The sequence below is a fragment of the Macaca mulatta genome, chromosome 13 (assembly GCF_049350105.2).
Source record: "Macaca mulatta isolate MMU2019108-1 chromosome 13, T2T-MMU8v2.0, whole genome shotgun sequence".
Lineage (NCBI taxonomy): Eukaryota > Metazoa > Chordata > Mammalia > Primates > Cercopithecidae > Macaca > Macaca mulatta.
In genome coordinates this window covers 107,330,093-107,351,640 of record NC_133418.1, presented here as the reverse complement: position 1 = coordinate 107,351,640, position 21,548 = coordinate 107,330,093, and the positions used below count along the sequence as shown (strand labels likewise).

The following is a 21,548-nucleotide window of genomic DNA, read 5'->3' as shown; positions in this document are numbered from 1 at the left end:
CATTGCTCCTACCTCTGTGAATGAATCATTGTTCATCCAGCTATTTAGGCCTCAGGCCCCAAGAAAATTATCTTTGATTTCTCTCTCACAACTCCAGTATTCTCATAGGCAAGTCTTCTGCCTATTTCAAATCTGAATGTTTCTGTCTCCACCACCTTAGTCCAAGTCACCATGCCCAACCTTACCTGGACCACTGCAAGTCTCCAAATTGCTCATACTCTTTCAATGTTTGCTCCACCTTAATCTATTCACACAGCAGCCAAAGGATTCTTTTAAAATGCATACACCACATCTGTTGCTTACCATAATTTTAGGGCCTCAAATGATCTCTGTCTGCCTACCTCTGAAGTTCACCCCCTACCAATCCTCCTTCCTCACTAAGCTCTACCAACACTGGCCTTAAAATTCCTAGACATGAAGTTCATTCTTATCTCTAAGCCCCATGCACTCATTCCTTCTGCCTGGAACTTTTGCCTTGCACATTTCCCTCCTCACAGCTTGTTCTATCACTTGTTTCAGGCCTCTGCTCAAATATTGCCTTCTGTAGCCTTGACACGCCATTCAAAATACTGGCTGGGTGCAGTGGCTCATGCCTGTAATCCCAGCACTTTGGGAGGCCAAGGCGGGCAGATCACCTGAGGTCAGGAGTTCGAGACCAGCCTGGCCAACATGATGAAACCCCATATCTACTCGAAATACAAAAAGTAGCTGGGTGTGGTCACGTGCGCCTGTAATCCCAGCTACCCAGGAGGCTGAGGCAGGAGAATCACTGGAACTCAGGAGGCAGAGGCTGCAGTGAGCCAAGATCGCACCACTGCACTCCAGCCTGAGTGACAAAGCAAGACTCCGTCTCAAACAAACAAAAAAAAAAACAAAAAATACCAGTCCTCTCTGCTCTCTCAAATCCTTACACTGCTTTATTATTATTCAAAAGAATTAGCAGTCACTGAGATTATGTACGGTATTGCTTATGTCTAACTAGATTTCAAACTCCATGAGGACAGATTTAGTACTATTTTAAGTACTGTTGTGTAGTATTTTAAGTACTACAGTCTTCTCAGTAATTAAAACAGTCCCTAGCTCATGGCAGGAACTTAATCATTTTTTAATGAATTAATCTCTGCATTTTCAAACTGGAGAAAAATTAGGCAGAAAAAGTCCTGTTAAGCTTGCTATAATTAGTGAGTACACTCAGGCCACTTCTGTTTCCATGGATTCTATCCAGATGCCAATGCTAAAATTAATATGCTAACTATCAATATTATATATGCTTTAGAAAATTTCATTTGCTGACTCAAAGAAACAGCTTATTTATATTCACATTATTACTTTGCCAACCCTTAAATAACAAAACCTGTTCCTACAAATATTTTGATATATCTTCAAGTCCATGGGTATTTAGTTCAAGCCATGAAACGTTAGTAACTATACTTTTAGGACTGCAAATTTCAAACCAAGTTCTCCTGAAAATCCGAATTGTTTAAAGTAGAAGGCATCTATGTAGATGCATAGCTAAGTCATAAATGTAACCAAAAAAGTATTGCCCCAGGACAAAGTTTATAAACATTTTCTCCCCCACGCTCCACATCTAGTTTGTACTCAGGAGAACTTTCAATCAGATATTCTAGATCACTTGGTTTTCATCAGTCCCCAACATTTCTAATCCAATTCATGACTACCAGCCAACAGCTTTCTACACAGAATTTAATCATTTTGGTCTCATAAACAGCCCAGACATGAGGAAGACATGCCCCCCGGCCCCTGGGGAAAAAAAAAAAAAAAAAAGCACTAGGAAATGGAAGAAATGAGACACGAAAACTTGGAAAACATTTAAGAAGACAATTACTGAATCTTTAGTGTTGATTACTAATTTGAGTAACTATATTTTTTACACTTTGGTTTATGAAAACTCATCACATTTGTCACTTTAAGAATGATTTTAATCATTTCTACTCCCAAAGATTTGAGAAGGTAAGATTTAAGATCCAAGTAAGCCTTTCTTATTTTCTGGAACTTCCCTCAGTGATAGCTGCACTGATGACAAACTAGGGGTTGAAGAGTCACCTATATGATGTATTTAGGTCACGATTCACAGAGGATCAATTTAGTCAATTACTTTCCCCAATTCACAAAAGCATGACCTTAATACATATAAATTGTTTTATTTTTAGAAGTTACACATGTTTTAAAAGAACAATTTCTTTTTATTCTTTCATTCTAATAATATTATCACTACTTAGAACATTAAAGGAAGATATTTTCATTTATGATAGTTGAAACCAAAACTTTGTAAGGCCAAAGCAATGAATAATCTTCAATTCAACAAGAGATGCTGGGATACCTGAGGATTATGTTTCCCGTTCTGTATTAAAGAGCACAACATTCAAAACTATAACAAAATTCAGACATTAGTTCCTTAGCTAATGGAAGTTTATGTATTTGGTATACTCTACTTCATTTTTAATTTGGAAAAGCACATGTTAAAAATAGTTTTAATACAAAGGCATTATAAATGTAAATTTAAAAATCAGACTTTGTATGATCAGTGAGAAATGTTTAAAATATTCAGCACACACTTTCCTCTTCCTGGAAATTCTCAGATTAGAAAGCCCAAGTTTGTGAACTTCTCATTTGGCAACAAACCTCAATTTAAGAACTAAAGTGTCTTAAACTTCTTCTTCCACCGAAAACACAAACAAAATCCAGTTTTCCTCAATAACTAGAGAACAGTCCCTGCTCTTAATATACTGCCCTTTTTCTGAAAATAGTTCAATTTCATAAACATTTATTCTAATATTTATTGCTACTAATGTAAGGAATGTTTCTTGATATCCAGTATGTTCTTTAAAAGTTTAGCATGAATCCTAGTATCAAACAAAGAATACGGGGAGCAATAAAATTCATGTTTTCTAAAATAAAAAGTTCATAAATATAATTTTTTACAATAACTATATTTAATCATTCTAAGCAGCACACTTTTTAACACCCCTAAATTAGGATGAGTCTTAGAATTGATGTCAGCTCACCATCAACTGCATGGCCTCAGGATCCTGGAGCCACCAGCTACTCTCCTGCTCCATGAGGATCCACCCTCCACTCCCAGTTTTTCCAGCCCTTCTCCCAGCCTGGTCTGCACAATCCCTCTAGCCTGTGTCCTCTCAGCTAAGGACAAGCCTGAAGAGTCTCTGGACTGCAAACTGAGGGCTTTTAAAACAGGCAAGCATGCTGGAGGTCAGAGTGAAAAACTGTTATTATCCACTTCTTATACTGGTTACAACCTCTTGGTAGGGTGGACAAAGGACTGAGAAAAAGGCATGTGTAGAGAATTGGCAAAGCTTCAGTGCTCCGTACAAGTGTCTTACTGCCCTTGCACCCCACCCTCTGCAATGAGAAATCCCTCCCTTCATCCATTTTTGGTAACTATAGAACGTAATATCTGGAAAAGCAGAACTAAATATAATCAGGTGCTCAAACTTTTATTTTCTTACAAAATGCTATAGAAATGAACCCAAACTAAACAGATATGTACATGTATATATGTACAAAATTTTATTTCTGAAAAAGAATCTATAAAAATAGATGGTATAAAAAAACTTAAAAAGATTTAAAACCAATACTATGAAATTGATTTTCTTTTCTTTTCTTTTTTTTTTTTTTTGATTTTCTTAAAGTAATAGTAATCTTAAATTGCTGGTTGTAGTGGGTTTTCTAGGCTTATTTATACGTTTGATTGTGGTTGGATATATAAAGGAGTTTCTTTCAGAATGCCTCCAGTCTCATTTTATTACATCAAAGAGTCCAGAATTTTTTTCCCTTCACAAATCCTTCAACATCAGGACAAGGCATGTTACGTTACAAATCAACTTTGGTCATCTTCTTCTTCTTGAGTCACAGGTCTGAAAGGCAATGTAGTTTGTCCTCTTTCGGGATCAGACATTCGGAGAATTCTTATCAGTTTACTTGATGGAAGTGAACTGGAAGAAGCAAAATCAATTACTCAAATTTCCAAGAAACCTTTTACCAATTAAAAAAAAATTCTAATATTACCTCATGAAAATATAAACCTAAATATTTGGCTATTATCTGGGATATGTCTAATATCTAGAGTTCTAGGAGAAACATCATTTGCAATAAGGAAATAATTTGTTTTCAATTTTAAAAATTAACTTCCTGCTAGATTCCATGGATTTTCAGTTTGGAGGAAAAGAAAATGAAAGAAATTTATATATCAACTCTTTTAAATTTCTGTTATTGTCCAGCAAGGAAGGAGTTACCTGAACATTCCCAACCACAAATTTAGATCCCCATATAATCACATGGCCACTTTAGAGACAGAATATCAACTCTAAGTGACATAGTGTCTGACACATTGTAGGAACCCAATAAATACTGACAGCAGAGTAGAACTCTTTGTTTAGAAAGATTGACATTTGTAAGTCACCAAGAGAAAAGAGGCAAGATTAGGGAAATCATAAATCATTTTAGTCCAAACAGAATTACTAAAATTATATTACTTTAGTTTGTCATGATAACGACAAAGAAGCGGACTCAGAATAGTAACAATTTGCTTCAGTTATGAAAGGGAAGTAATACAAGTAAAATTTAAATATCTCGAAAAGAGAAAAACATCCCAAATCTCCCGAACTAGTAGGGGAGTTAATTTTTATTTTCATTGGTCTTGTATGTATTTGTATTTTAAAAATTAAAATTGTAAAAGATTTCTTTCCCCCTTTTGTATACTTGATGTGTATCTAGAAAGTTTTAAAAAGTTACCTCATGCTTTGAGGTGTAAGTAAGATAAACTGTCTAAAACGCTGGGAATCTGCCATCTTCAGTATCAAGTCCATGGCAATTCTCCTATTAACCATATCCTGAAAAACAAAGGCAAAAGTTAGGATTGCTACTGTGTAAGTCACATTTCTGTAAAAGCAGCATTCTGTGGGCTGATACAAGCTCCTGGATTTTCATCCAGGGATCAGTCATTACATTATCTATGATGTCCAATAAATCTATTATACTGGAAAAGAAATACCAGAAACCATTAGGAGAAAATTGGCTGGCTGCAGTGGCTCATGCTTGTACTCCCAGTGCTTTGAGAGGTGGAGGTGAGAGGATCAACTGAGGTCAGGAGTTCGAGACCAGCCTGGGCAAATATAGTGAGACCCTGTCTCTACCAAAAAAAAAAAAAAAAAAAAAACGTTGGGCATGGTGGTGCATGTCTGTCATCCTAGTTACTCGGGAGGCTGAGGCAGGAGGATCACTTGAGCCCAGGAACTCAAGGGTATAGTACGCTATGATCACACCATTGCACTGTAGCCTGAATGACAGAGTGAAACCCCATCTCTAAGGGAAAAAAGAGAAACTCTTAGGGGACAATAACTGAATAAATATGTCTTTCAGGTAATTTCTATAGTCAAAATATTTGTATGCATGGCCCCCCTCCCTCAAATACGTGTAGCAATTGAAATAATCAGAAAATATTCTCCTGACGCAAATAAATGTTCGAGAATAAATCTAATTTGCACAGTAATGGTTAATGACTCAGGGTAATGTTAACAAAAGTGGCTAGTCTCAAATTCATTAAGTCTCTCAAATTTTCCCTCAATGATAAAGGTTAAGTTGTAAAAAGTCTGCCTCTCCCCATTACCTCTACCATTTGTACAATGTAAACCAATTTGAACTTACAGACCAATTTCTCGATTGTATCTTTAAATAAGTTAAATAGCACATCAGGGTAGAGAAAAAGAATAATGCTTAGTTATAATAGGTTTTGGGATTAAATGATCTAGACCTGTGGCTACATTTTCTGAGTTAAATAACAGTACAAGAAAATCAAAGTGTTCCTCAACCACCTTGAATCATCGACACATGAACACGTATATTTTAAAGGTCTTAATTTAAAACTATATGTGGTGCCGGGCGCAGCAGCTCATGCTTGTAATCCCAGCACGTTGGGAGATTGAGGCGGGTGGATCACTTGAGGCCAGGAGTTCGAGATCAGCCTGGCCAATATGGCAAAACCCAGTCTCTACAAAAAATACAAAAATTAGCCAGGCATGGTGGTGAGCACCTATAATCCCAGCTACTCAGGTGGCTGAGTCACAAGGATCACTTGAACCCAGGAGGCGGAGGTCACAATGAGCTGAGATCACACCACTGCACTCCAGCCTAGGCGACGGAACGAGACTATGTTCTGAAAAAAATAAGTAAAAAAATAAAAAATAAAACTGTATGTGGCAATACAGCATGGTGATTTAGAACAAGGGCTGTGGAGTCAAAAGGGGATACAGATCCCGGCTATACTGCTCAATGGTTCTGATTATAAAAATTCCATCAGGCGTATCTGCTGTGAAGGCCTATTATTTTATAACAAAACTGCTAAAGTACCAAAAAAAAAATTGTTTTCCTTGGATTAGCTCACAGAACTTGGGTACATTCTTCTGAATAATTTCGTTGGGGCAAAGTGCATTCTGATTAAGAAGCTCTAAGTTTCTAAAAGAGAAAGGCGCTGCTTAGAATTAAATCTGACATACAAGATGGGTGATAAGACTGCACAGCACCATTCTGGACAAAAACACTGCGTGGAAAGAATAATCCTCTTCTATGACTCGTGATTAGCTCTGAAGACAATTCTTGGAGGAATATCTAACCCATTTTCAGCAATAGTACACAGAAAAAAATTGACACTGAAGGGATTATACAGCACTCACAGGTATAAATTCTGATTCATGAATACACACTTACTGTTTATTATAGACTAGGCATTAAGAGACATAAATATCTAAGACATAGCTGATGACCTGAAACTGGTTACAATCTAGTGGGCGATTCAGATATAAAAATAGACAACTACAACAGAATAAAAAATAGTATAAAATATCTAATAATATAAAGCATTTTTATATTTTTATCTTAAATAAAAATATAAAAGTAATATATATTATGAGTTGATGTAAGGTGGTGCAAAGGAAGCTCTGAGAAGTTCCTCACCCTGCCTGATAGGGTATGGCGGTCACAGAAGTCTCATAAAAGTGGCATTTGAACAATGTCCTGAAAGATGAGTAGAGTGACATGTGATTAAGGAGGGCGTACTAGGCAGAGGCACCATATTTGGAGAGTTACAAACAGCTTAGAACAGCTGAAAAAAGTAGGCAAATACGGTATCATGAAGGGTCTCAAAGCTACCCTACAGAATTAAACATTTATTCCATATATAATAACCACCAAAGGGTTTTACATAGATGAATGACCACAATCAGATCAACTGTAGAAATGTAAACCTGCCAAAATGGTGGAGGATGGACCGAAGAAGGAGCCACATGAAAGCCTGGGAGTCCGGAGAAGAGGCTATCACCACAGGCACGAGGCGAAGAGACGGGGATGAGAGGAAGAATGTCAGTGAGAAAGGAGAAGAGGGCAGAGACCAAACAGCGGTTTTAAAGGAGAAGCGAACAGAAGTCAGACTTGGACAAGGAAGAATCGAAGATAAATCACAGGTGTCAAAGGTAGGTGACTGCGTTGGTAATGATAGTTTGCATTAATCAAGGTAGGGAATTCAGGCAAAGAAAGAGGCTTTGAGATGAAGGCACATTCAACCTCAGGCCTACTGAATTTCAGATACTGGTTGTTTACCAGGTGATGTCTAACAGGTAGTAGGGCATCTGGGTCTAGAGTACAGGAAGGTACAGGATGTGGTGCCATGAGTTGGTGGGTATCTGTCCATATGCAGGTAGTAGTTTTGGGGACTGTGATATGTGTATATGTGTAGGGGGAAGTAGGATATGGAATTCAGGAAAATCAATAACACTATAACGAGCAAACAAAGACGTCAAACATTTAAGGGCACTAGAATTAGGGGAGGCAGCGTGGCAGATTAAGAACAAAGAATAGAAAAACAGGAAAACCAGGAAAGAGAGGGTGGCAGCTGGTAAGAAGACACATTTTAAGGTATGGAGGATAGGTCTGTGGTGTCAAATACTTGAAAAAATAAGGTAAGATTAAAGCTCATTTATAACCTTTGCTAAACAAGTTTTGCTAGAGTAGTGTCATCTACATCCAGATTATAGTAGATTTAGGAAACAATGAGATATGAAGAAGAAAATAATTGCTAATTTATGAAAACTTACTATATGCCTGAACCACAGTAAGTTTAACGTATGAAAGATACCATTTGAGCCTCAGTCTAACCCTGAGAGGTAGGAATTAGTAATAATATTGTTTTGTAGATGAAGAAACTGAGACCCAATAAGTAGAGATATTTTGCCTGTCAGAGGTAGGTCTCAAATCCTATGCTTTTTAACCAGAAATTCAAAAGTTCTTGCTCCCTTGTGTTCTATACATTGTTCTGAAATGTGCGGGTATGATGGAACAGTAAACAGTGACTAGAGTGAGTCAAAGCCAGGGTGGTGAACTGGTTACAATTTTGTATTAAAACAAAAAGCCTGAACATATTTATGGGTTGATGAAAATAAGCTGGGAGAGCGGGTGAGGGAGAAAACGCCGATATGATGGAGGGCACGGATATCCATGCTGGGCGAGGAGGACCCCTCCAGGGTTTCTAGGGTACTGTGTGCCTGGAAGCAAGGGAGAGAACTCCAGTTCTTTAGTTCTTCCCCACTACTGGTCACAGGCTAAAGAGTCAGGGCAGGATCTTTCCTGTTAGGGGTAAAACTAAAGAAAGATTTCCTTCCTTTAGAAACACATGTTTCAAACAAACAAACAGATGAAAAACAATTTAAAATTGAACAATACCATGTAGACATCAAACTCATCCAGGCATCTGAAAGGCGATTCCGCGATGGACCATAGGGAAAGAATAAAACACACGGTGGAGAAGGAACGTTCGCCTCCAGACAAGGCTCTCATGTCATTGAAGGCAGCTTTATTTCCTTCTCCAGGCTGAACCTTGAAGAGAATGAGTTGACAAGGAACAAAAACTAAGTAAATGAAAGGCCAGATTAAATTTTTTACAATACAAATAATAGATTTACAGTAAAAAGGAGATGAGAATAAAATGACTTAGTGATTTGAAAATATCCATTCCATTCAAAATATTTTACAGTAAAACAGTTACACATAATGGTATTTCTTGCTCTACTGCAAGAGAATAAAACTGAAAACTTTTTTCACCATAACTGAATCTAACATACCAAAATTCCAAAGGCTTAATAATTTAAAAAATGTTAATAAATGTTGTGATCGTGGCTGACTGCAACCTCTGTCTCCCAGGCTCAAGCGATCCTCTCACCTCAGCCTCCCAAGAAGTTGGGACCACAGAAGTATGCCACCATGGCCAGCTACTGTTTGTATTTTTTTTGGGGGGGTGGAGATGAGGTCTCCCCATGTTTCCCAGGCTGGTCTCAAACTCCTAGGTTCAAGCAATCCTCCCGTCTCAGCCTCCCAAAGTGCTGGGATTACAGGTTTAAGCCACCACACCCGGCCCTGAAACTTAAGCTTCAAACATTTAAAAGTGCTGAGATTTTTTGTTACTTGAATTATAGTGACACCTAGTGGTTAAGCTGCATTAAAAGTAATTACTGAATGTCAAAAGGACAGAACCAACTTTAAAAAGCTTACTTACACTGGCCGAAGAAATGCATTGAAATACATCTTTTAAAAGATTTAAAGGACCAGGCGCTCACGCCTGTAATCTCAGCACTTTTGGAGGCCGAGGCAGGTGGATCACGAGGTCAGGAGATCGAGACCATCCTGGCTAACATGACGGAACTCCGTTTCTACTGAAAATACAAAAAATTAGCTGGGCGTGGTGGCGGGCGCCTGTGGTCCCAGCTACTCTGGAGGCTGAGGCAGGAGAATGGCGTGAACCCGGGAGGTGGAGCTTGCAGTGAGCTGAGATTGTGCCACTGCACTCCAGCCTGGGGACAGAGCTAAGTCTCAAAAAAAAAAAAAAAAAAAAAAAAGATTTAAAGGATTGCTTGAACCTAGGAGTTCAAGACTAGCCTGAGAAACATGGGGAAACCTCATCTCCACCAAAAAAAAAAAAAAAAAAAGTACAAAAATTAGCTGGCCATGGTGGCACAGTCCTGTGGTCCCAACTACTTGGGAGGCTGAGGTGGGAGGATCGCTTGAGCCTGGGAGGCAGAGGTTGCAGTGAGCCAAGATCACGCCATTGCACTCCAGCCTGGTCGACAGAGCGAGACCCTGTCTCAAAAAAAAGAAAATGTATTTCTTTTGTATTGCATTTCTTATAAATTCTAAATAAAATCTTTTAAAATTTAAATAATTTTAATTTTTTTAAAAATCTAAAATCTTTAAAAAATTATTTACTAAATAAGGGCCCATGAAAACAATAAGAAAGCAACTAATAAAATTAACAGCAAATCGTTCACATAATTTCCTGAGAAGATAATATACAATAACATTAGGAAGGGTTCTATTTTTTTTGACAAAATTCCAGATATACATATATGCATACAAGGTGAAAAAAGAGAAACAACTAGTTTCATATCAATAGCAGACATATAACTTCCTATATTTTTAATTCACTATTTGAAAAATGATACAGCTCTCAAGTGAGCATTCATTTATTTTTTAATATTAACATTATGAATATTCTAAGGTAAAAATTCCAATTCTAAACATACTCTAAAATTTTACATCTATCATAAGTCTGAACAAACCAAACCAACAATCAACCAAATAAAAATTCCAATATAAAAGCAAGGACTAAACACCAAGATGCAATCTTGCCCCAAAACTGTACTTTGTACCAATTTAATAAATGAAGCCCTAGGTAAATCTGGGGGATCTAGCTTTTACCCTCTCATCTATTACTAACATATCATGGAACTTCAGTGTCACTTTCCTTATTAGTAAAATGAAGGTTACGTAAGTTAAAGATTCATCTGATATTCTTTTGAACAACAGAGATGACAACATCAGAAAGTCTAGCTTGAGTTGTTTTGTATAGTTAGCTCTGGAGATAAATTATTCAAGTACTTCTAACACTTTCCTTTTTCTCCATTTTTTATTACAGTAATAGTTTTTATAGAGTAAAGAGCACAAAAATGTAGAACTCAATTTTTACATGAATACATACACACACCTGGGTAACCACTACTGAGATGAAGACACAAGAATATTCCCAGCATCTAAGCAAACTATTTGTATCATACTACCATCCCTGAAAAGGTAACTATTATTCTGATTTTAATCACCCAAAATCAATCTTAACAGTTTCTGAACTTCATATGTAGATGTTACATATACTCTTTTGTATATACACTTCATATTTATATACACTATGTACACCCTTGTAACTGGCTTCTTTCACTCACCATTGTCAGATCATTTATGGTGTGTGTAACAGCAGTTTGTTATTTTCATTATTGAACAGCATGTCACTGTTTGAATATACCCAACTTTATCCATTTGACTCTAGGTAGACACTGGGTTGCTCAGTTTTGGGCTATGATAAGTAAAACTTCTTTGAACACTTTCAAATATATCTGTTTGAGAAAATAAGCACTAATTTTTTCTTGGGTTTATGCCCAAGAATGGAACTGCTTTAACAGACATTGACAGAGAGGTTTCCAAATTAGTTTTACCAAGTTATACTCCCACAAGCAATATATGAGAGCTGCAATTCCACATCCTCACCAACACACGACATTGCCAGTCTTGTTCATTTTCATCATCATAAGGGTGTGACAGTAACTTACTGTGGTATAAATAGTATTTCTCTGATGACTAACGACACTTTTTCATGTGTTTACTCACCACTTAGATATTTAAAAGTAGTTTCTGTTTAAGTCTTTTGACCATTTTAAAGAGACATCAGTCTCTTTCTTACTACTTATTATTTTAAAATTCTAGATAAGTCCTTTGTTGCATGTATGCATCATAAATCTTATCCTAGTCTGTAGCTTCTTTTATCACATGTTTAATGTTACTTTATTATGAAGAGAAGTTCTTAATTTTAATAAAGTCCAAATTATCCATCTTTTCTTTTCAGTACGTTGCTTTTTGTGTCACCCATTCAAAAAATCTTCTCAAAAAAACATGAAGACATTCTCTTCCTCTAGAAGCTTTATTGTTTTAAATTTAGGTCTATGATCAACTTCTAAATTAGTTTTTGTACATAAAGTTAGGGGGTCAAACTTTGCTTACTGTGTATTTTTCTTTTTTAATTTTTAATTTTTTTTTTCAGATAGAGTTTTGCTCTTGTTGCCCAGGCTGGAGTGTAATAGTGTGATCTCGGTTCACTGCAACCTCCGCCTCCCGGGTGTGAGTGATTTTCCTGCCTCAGCCTCCTGAGTAGCTGGGTTACAGGCATGCGCCACCCTGCCCAGCTAATTTTGTATTTTTAGTAGAGATGGGGCTTCTCCATGTTGGTCAGGCTGGTCTCAAACTCCCGACCTCAGATGATCCACCCGCCTCAGCCTCCCAAAGTGCTGGGATTACACGCCCGGCCGCTTACTGTTTATTTTACCAAAAGGATATCCAACAATTTGAATCTCACACCATTCATGAGAAGACCACCCTCTTCCACAGGCTTGCAGTGGAGTCTTGTCATTACATATACATACGACTTATGTGTGTAGGTAAGGTCTTCCTCAGGTGTCTATTCTGTTTCATTGCTATTGTCCATTTGCTTTCTACTATCCAACTTCTGCTTTTATCATTGTATCCTTCTCTCTACTTGAATTTATAATGGACTTTTTTTCCTTTTAGCATCCTGAGATAGAACTTAGATCATTAATGTTCAGCCTTCCATTTTTACTAATGTATCTATTTAGAGTTATAAATTCCCTTCTGAGAAATCCTATGGCTGTATCATACAAGTTTTGATGTTTTCTTTTTATTGTTGTTTGATTCAAAATTATCTTCTAATTTCTATTTGATTTCTTTTTTGACCTACAGATTATAGAGAAATGTGCTGCCTAATTTTCTAACATTCATTAAGTTTTAAGGTTACCTTTCTGTTATTTCTAATTTCATTCCACTTTACAACATATTCTGTATGACATCAATCCTTTGAAATTTGTTGAGATTTGCATTATAGCCAGGAAATGGTCTATTTTGGTAAATGTTCCACATGTACTTCAAAACAATATACAATCTAGGGTAGTTTGGCACAATGTTCTATAGTTCTACCAATTAGGTGAATTTGGTTGTGTAATTTAAATCTTATATTGCCTTACTGACTTTTAATCTGATTGTTCTATCCATTACTGAGAAAAGTTTATTAAAATTTCCAACTATAACTGTCAATTCTTTTACTTTGCCTTTTAGTTCTCCCAATTTTTATGTATTTTGAAGCTATGTTATTAGGTACATACAAATTAAATTTTTTTAAAAATAACTTTTATAACTACAAAGTGGCCCTTTTGGCTTCTAGTAATATTTCTTGCATAAAATCTATTTTGTTATTATTATAGCTTAACCAGCTTTCCTTTGGCTAATGTTTTCATGGTGTATCTTTTACCATATTTTACTTAGGATCTTCTCTGTCCTTATGTTAATATTTAAGGTGTATTTTGATAAATAGCATACAGTTAGTTTTTTTCTATTCAGCCTGTTTTTAATTTAATAATTTAGTGCACTTACACTTAATGTAATTACTGATGTATCTATATTTGAGTCATGCATCTCCTTCCAATTTGTTCCATATGTTCTTTATTCCTCTTCCCTTTTTGCCTTCATTTAATTGAGTATTTTTGCTTTCCATTCCTTTTGTTTGGTCTCTGTGAGCTTTACAATTATACATTCTTTTAAAATTCAGTGGTTACTCTAGAGATTGCAATATGTATCGCTGATGTATTAGTTTATCTTAAATTAGTATTGGTATTACTTCCTGAAAGGTACAAGAACCTTACAACAGTTTAGAACTCCATGTACTTCTATTCCCTTTTGGTGCTATTGTCATACATTTGACTTTTACAGCTTCTAAGCCCCTCAAGACTCGAGTGTCTATTCAACAATATTATTATTGTTGATTTAGACAGCCGAAACTGTTTTGTATTTACCCACAGATTTACCTTTTGCATTCCTCTCTGTTCCTTCTGCAGTTCCATGTTTCCATCCATGTTTCTTTCATCTGAAGATGTTCTCTAGTATTTCTTGTGGGCCAAGCATACTGAAGAATAATTATTTCAGCTTTTGTTTGTCTGAAAACTAAGATGTTTCATCTTCATTTTTGAAAAGTTTTGCTAGTTATTGAATTCTAGATATCAGTTTTTAGAAACAATTCTGCTAGCACTTTAAAGTCTGTCAGGTAACGTTTACTTTCCACAATTTCTATTAAAAAGTCTGCCTTCGGTTTTATTGTTGCTCTTTGAAAACTAACGCATATTTTCTCTCTTGCTACTTGTAAGGTTACCTCTTTGTTTTTGGTTTTCAGCTATTTGACTATCCTATAGATTTTAAGTGTGGTTTTCTTTATATTTATCTCACTTATAGGTTGCTGAGGTTTCTGAATCTAGATTGATGTATTTCAGTTTTGAAAATTCTCAAACATTATCTCTTCAAATATTCTTTCTGCTCATTCTTTGTTCTATCCTATAGGGACTCCAATTATGTTAAACTTGCTGGTTGTGCTCCTCATATCTCAAACTCTGTTCAGTGTTTTCTGTTTTTATGCTGTTCAATTTAGACATTTCCCTTAGACCTGCCTTGATTTGTTAATTTTGTCTTCTGTTGTGTCCAGTTGGCTGTTAAATTCATCCAATGGGTTCTTAATTTCAGATATTACGCTTTTCAGTTTTAGAATGTTCTTGTAGCTTCCAATTCTGTATTGAAATTGTGGATTCCAATTCAATGTTGAATCTGTTTTGTCCATTTTGTTTATAATTAACTCTATGTTCTTTAACAAATTAATCATGGTTAAAAATATTAGTCTGCTTTCTCTTGTAACTATCATCTGGTGGTCTGGTTCTATTTTCTACTTAAAAAAAAATTATCAGTCACCTTTCCATGCTTCATATATGTGGTAATTTTTACAGCTTTAAGTATAAATGAAATATAATAAACCTCATATATTTAAAGTGCACAATTTGATAAGTCCTCCAATTTTATTCTTCCTTTTCAAAGTTGTTTTGGCTAGTTTAGGCCCTTTGCATTTCTATATGAATTTTAGGATCAGCTTGCCAATTTCTACAAAAACGTCTGCTGGCATTTTAATGAAAACTGAGTCGAGTCAGTCTGTAGATCAATTTGGGAAGAACTTACTTCTTAATAATACTGAGTCTTCTGCTCTAGCAACACCCTGTGTCTCTCCATTTATTTAGGTCTTCTTTAGCTTCTCAGCATCTATTTTAGTAGTTTTCAGTATACAGGTCTTGAATATCTTCTGGCAGATTTTTCCCTAGGTAGTTTATATTTTTGATGCTAATATAAATAGTATTTTTTAAAATTTCAATTTCTAATCATTTGGTGCAAGTATATAGAATTGTAATTCATTTTTGCATACTGATTGTGTCTGCAGCCTTGCTAGTTATAACTTCAACTAGTTCTAGTAGCTCTTTTTGTAGATTCCATCAGATTTTCTGCAGAGATAACCATATTTGTGGATCAAAAGAATTTTACTTCTTCTGTTCCAATATACACGTCTTAGTTCTTTTTCTGGGCTAACTGCACTGGTTAAAACCTTTAGTTCTACTTCTGAATATAAATGGTGAACGTGGACAGAACTGCTTTCTTCCTGATCTTAGGGTGTAGGCACTCAGTCTTTATTATCTTATGCTTGATATTTTGTGTAAAAGATCAATGGTGCCTCCAAATGTACAATATTTCACTAAAGAGGGGCCCCCTTTCCTTATATTAGGCTTCAGGTATGATAGGGCTCACAGTCAATAAGGGAGAAAGCTGGGTTGGGCATAAATTGCAATTTTCCTAAGACTTAGTCCACTTTTCATTCATAACTGTTCCTTGGGCCAACTGTGCACAACATCAGAACTAAGGAATTGACTGACTGAAATATTAGTTAGGTGCCTAGCAGTTCCCTTCCCAAGTTTCTACTGTTTTGTCAGTCCTCCTCCTCCTCCTGCTACTACTTGTTAGCCCTCCTCCTAGGACTAGACTACTGAAAGCCCAGAACCAGCAAACGCTCCCAGGAAAGAAAATGTCCAGCAATTGTCAGCTTACCTTGGACAGGCTCCCCTATCCCTTGGAATTCCAATTTGTCTAGTCATTACTCTTTAGACACCTTTCCAATGTCTTTTTAAAAATAAAAGTTTTGTAATTTCCCTGGCTTTTTTATAGTCTGCAGTGAGAACAATAAACTACCATGACATACTACCTTCCCTATCAATAATCACAATTGTTCTCAATACTTTCAATTTGTATCTTTAATAATTGGGTCTTTTAAAAACCAAAGGTGGGTAAAGAGGAGTTATCCATGATCTAGCAGTAGAAATTAAAGAGAGTAAAAGTTGACTTTCTAATATGGTTAAAATGCAAAGCTTTTAAACAAAAAAGATGTTCCAAAAATTTAACATTTATTCTAAGTACTAAAATGAAAGGATAAGATTTATGGTAACTAACAGCAGTAGGTAATTATTTGAAAGTTCTGCTCCAGAACATTTAGAGTGGGTAGTTGTTCCTGGCCTCCTGACTATACATTTTTTTAATGCCATATCTCAATATGCCCTTTTAACACACGACTATGAAAGAACCCATAAAATCAAGTTGAACACGGTAGCTTTTTTTACTCAAAAGTGGCCAGATCTAGGGACAACTTCAGAAGTAAAGAGTAAAAACACAATTAAGTGGGGAAGAACCTTCTTTGCTTCCTTATAGGAGACTGGAGACTATGTACTTTCCATAAAGTCCCGAATAATTTAAAATGCTGTATACATTTTAAAAGGAAACTAGTGGAGTAGAAAGACAAGGTAAATACTTGTCACTGAAAAAAAATTCCCAATTATCACCCTAAGAAAATAATGTGTTTGTCTACAAATAAAATCTATGCTAGGAGCTTTATTTAGTGAGATCAATTTATATTCAACACGTTGGCAAAGACCATCCTTAAGTTAAAAATCAAAGACAACAGGTTAAAGTTTATCAATGTTTTATCAAAAGAAAAGCAGCAGGCTAGGCATGGTGGCTCACACCGATAATCCTAGCACTTTGGAAGGAGAATTGCTTGAGGCCAGGAGTTTAAGACAGCTTGGGCAACATAGTGAGACATTGTCTATACAGAAAAAAAAAAAAAATTAGCTGGGCATGGTGGCATGCACCTATAGTCCTAGCTACTTGGGAGGCTGAGGCAGGTGGGTCACTTGAGCCCATGCAAGGTTACAGTGAGCTATGATCGTACCACTGCACTCCAGCCTGGGAAACAGAGTAAGACTCTGCCTCTAAAAAATACCCAACAAAAATAGAAAAGAAATAACTAGTTTTTCTAATGATTAGGATGAAAAGAATTAAGATACTTACTGATATACTTAGAGTTTCATTCTTGTGGTCAAAATTCATTTTTCCACAATAGGCCCGCTGCGATAGTAAGTTGTCAAAGTACAATTTGCATCGTAAAGTCAAACACCTTGAAATTTAAAAATTAGGCACATTAATAAGAGGGCAAAGGTTTTTTAAAACTATATTCAGCATGATCTAAGCATGTTAGAAAACCAGATGGAAATATGCCAAAATGTAAACATTGGTTACTCACTTACTAGTTGAGTTTTAGGTAATATTTTTTCCCTTGTGTCTTTATATTCATTTATGTCCCTACATTTTCACCAGTTCATTTACTTTTATAATAAAAAAATTAATGAAATGAATTAAAGAGTCATCTCACATTTAACACATTATACCATAGTCAGTGCTTAGGAATGTATCAATCATTCAACTAATTAATAATCTAAGGTATTACCCTAATACATTACAAAGATATTTTGTCCTTGAGAGGATTAACTCTAATGGTGACAAGATAAATGGACAAAATATCTATTTATTTTGCCTCCTTCCAATTTCACAGTAGCAAAAAAGCTAAGGGCACTCTCTTAAGCACTGGGTACCTCTAATGCCTTACACTTTGCTTGGCACAATGCAAACTCTATCTTACCTTCGCTTGGCACAATGCAAACTCTATCTTTCCTTCTCTACATATTAGATGGCATTTTACTGTAAGGAACTTTCCCTTCTTCCTCAATTCTTTATTTCCTTATCTAACTTTCTATGTATCAGAATAGATTAGGGAGTCTTATTCATTGGCTTTATTTTTGCATTGTTCACACCATCTATTACTATACTTATTGAGATCCTCAAACTGTCCTAGATTTTTCCAGTGGGCACCCCCTTCAAGCTGGATCATGTGTCCTTTTATCATGACTCCCCTTTTTTTTTTTTGAGCCCTTCCTTCCTTTCTGCCATAGCATGAGGTTCATCTGTACCTTCCCTGCCCAGCTCTGGAATCCACCATTTCTCCATGGAGCCCCGGTTCCTTTTAGCGGGGAATGGTATTTAGAAAATAAGATCTGTGTGGTAAGTCACTGGCCGTGGTTTCATAACATCTTTGCTCCCTAGTAAGCCTAAAGCTCACTTCTCTGGTACTCTTTTCCTTCCTATTTCCCTCCCTGAACTGAATTAAATTCCCACACTAGAAATCACTGATAGCCTGAGTTTCCTTCTGCTGCCACAGCAACCACTGCTAGCTGGTTTTCAGAGTTTTCTATTAACTTTTCTTTCAATACAGATATGTATTCATTTATTGCTCCATTTATGGGATGTCTAAAAGAGACTGTTGTCATAAAATGGCAAAGTTCTGGCTGGGCACCGTGGCTCACGCCCGTAATCCCAGCACTTTGGGAGGCCGAGGCGGGCGGATCACAAGGTCAGGATATCAAGACCATCCTGCCTAACACGGTGAAACCCCGTCTCTACTAAAAATAAAAAAAATAAGCCTGGCGTAGTGGCGGGAGCCTGTAGTCCCAGCTCCTCGGGAGGCTGAGGCAGGAGAATGGCGTGAACCCGGGAGGCAGAGCTTGCAGCGAGCCGAGATCGAGCCACTGCACTCCAGCCTTCACGACAGAACGAGACTCCGTCTCAAAAAAAAAAAATGGCAAAGTTCTCCAGAGTAAAGACATAACAATTTTAAAAATTAGGTCGTTTTTACTCCCCTCCTAAGACTGAGTACTGAGTAAACAATATGAAATATGTCAGTGGTGAAGAATCATATGAAGGTAATACAGGCATACTTCAGAAATACTGCAGGTTCAGTTCCAGACTACCACAAAAAAAGGCGAATATTGCAATAAAGTGAGTCACACATGTTTTTTGGTTTCCCACTGCATACAAAAGTTTTGTTTACACTATTGTTGATATTTTGACTTCCTCCCATGAATCATAAATGTTCTTAATGGTATCAAGAATGATGAGTCCTTTCCAGAAGGTTTTCAATTTACTTTGCTCAGATCTATTGAGGAATCACTATGTACAGCAGCTATGGTGTTACAAAATATATTTCTTAAATAAGAGACTTGAGAGGTAAAATTACTCCTTGATCTATGGGTTACAGAATGGATGTTAGTAGGCATGAAAACAACATTAATCTTCTTGTATATCATATCAGCTCTTGGGTGACCAGGTGCACTGTCAATGAGCAGTAACATTTTCAAAGAAATATTTCTGAGCTGTAAGACTCAATAGTGGGCTTAAAATATTCAGTAATCTATGATGCTATAAACAAATGTGCTCTCATCAGGCTTTGTTTTTCCATTTGTACAGCACATGCAAAGTAGATTGCACAATTCTTAAGGGTCCTAGGATTTTCAGAATGGTAAATAAACATTGGCTTAAAGTCATTAGCTTCATTTGCCTCTAATAAAGAGATTTGGCCTGTCCTGTGAAGCCAGGCATTGACTTCTCCTTTCCAGCTATGAAAGTCCTAGATGGTATCTTCTAATACAAGGCTGTTTTGTCTGTGTTGAAAATCCATTGCTTAGTGTAGCCACTTTCATCAGTTATCTTAGTCAGATCTTCTGTATAATGTGCAGCTTCTACATCAGTGCTTGCTGTTTCACCTTGCACTTCTATATTACAAAGATGGCCTCTTTCCTTCAACCTCATGAACAAACCTCTGCTAGTGTCATACTCTTCTTCTGCAGCTCCCTCACCTCTCTCAGCCTTCATCGAATTGGACAGTTAGGGCATTGCTCTGGATTAGGTTTTGACTTAAGGGAATGTTACAGCTGCTTTGATCTTCTATCCAGACCATTGAAACTTTCTTCATATCAACAATAAGGCTGTCTAATTTTCTTATCATTAGTATGTTCACTGGAATAGCACTTTTAATTTCCTTCAAGAAATTTTCCTTTGCATTTACAACTTGGCTAACTGGCACAAGAGGCCTAGCTTTTGGCTTATCTTGGCTTTTGACATACCTTCCTCACTAAGCTTAATCATTTCTAGCTTTTGATTTAAAGTGATAGAAATCCTACTCTTCCTTTCACTTGGACACTCAGAGGTCACTGTAAGGCTATTAACTAGCCTAATTTCAATATTGTTGTGTCTCAGGGAATAGGGAGGCCCAAGGGGACAGAGAGAGATGAGGGAATGAATGGCCAGTCAGTGGAGCAGGAAGAACACACACAACATTTGTTAAGTTTGCTGTCTTATATGGGCACCGTTTGTGGCACCCGAAAACAATTTCAACAGTAACAAAGATTACTGATGACAGATCACTACAACAGATTAATAATAACGAAAAAGCCTGAAATATTGCAAAAATTAAACAAAATATGACACAGAGACATTAAGTGATCACACGCTGTTGGATAAATGGTGCTGACAGACTTGGTTGAAGCAGGCTTGCCCTGAACCTTCAATTTGTAAAAAATGCAACATTTGTGAAGTGCAATAAAGTGAACTGCAGTAAAATGAGGTATGCCTGTAAACTCTAAGACCAGTACTTTGCAAAAAACCTTTTAAATACAAATTTCTGAGTAATGATATAAAAATAAATCCTACTGCATCTGGAACAGATTTATGTAGTAATAGAGCTTGGGTTTATTCTTCTGCCTGAAACTAAAAAACGAGACAAAATACATAAAACAAGCATTTTCAGACTCTGGCTATCTTCGGGCTCCACATTTAATTCTAGTTCTCTTGCCACTTCCACCACATCTGCAGTCACTTCCTCCACTGAATCCCTCAAAGACATCCAAGGGGGTTGCAATTAACTTCTTCCAACCCCCTAGAGCAGGCAGTTCTAGTCAAATGATCTCTGAAAGATAGGAAACAAACACTGAACCCTACCAATGCCCCACATTGCTCTTCACCGAAAGAGGACAAGGGAGTAGAAACCAAAGTAGAGCTGTTGCTCTTGTTTGAGGAGCTGGAGCTGGGAGTCTGGGGAGGCAAAATAAACTTCAGAGGATCTACAAAGGGTTCTGTTCCAGTCTTGAGCTGAGTACTGGTCAGTGCACAGGTGTGAGGACACCATTTGAGGCTGGGAAAAGAAATATCCAAAGGAAATAGAAGTAATTCCGACAGCTCACACACGATCAGGAATAGTTCATGTTCTTACTGGCTACAGCGAAGACCTCGTGATTCACAAAGTATCGGTAGAGTACTCAGAATAGCACTGC

General features: G+C 36.7%; 1 protein-coding gene across 7 annotated transcripts in view; it reads right to left on the bottom strand.

The window, feature by feature from the left end:
• Positions 1 to 2,146: 2,146 nt before the first annotated feature.
• The window catches only part of SMC6 (structural maintenance of chromosomes 6), an 88,298-nt gene continuing 68,896 nt past the window's right edge, over positions 2,147 to 21,548 (bottom strand). For 4 of the 7 annotated variants that reach the window (XM_077958716.1, XM_015111754.3, XM_015111757.3 and 1 more), the window contains 4 exons: positions 17,398 to 17,503; positions 8,752 to 8,904; positions 4,774 to 4,871; positions 2,147 to 3,974 (listed from right to left, as the gene is read on the bottom strand). In XM_077958716.1, coding sequence (XP_077814842.1) covers positions 3,860 to 3,974; positions 4,774 to 4,871; positions 8,752 to 8,904; positions 17,398 to 17,503 — 472 coding nt within the window. In that variant the 3' untranslated portion in view covers positions 2,147 to 3,859. Of the gene's footprint in view, positions 3,975 to 4,773; positions 4,872 to 8,751; positions 8,905 to 14,000; positions 14,137 to 17,397; positions 17,504 to 21,548 lie in introns of all 7 variants that reach the window. The other 3 variants (XR_013402502.1, XR_013402503.1, XR_001438932.3) reach the window with 2 other exon arrangements.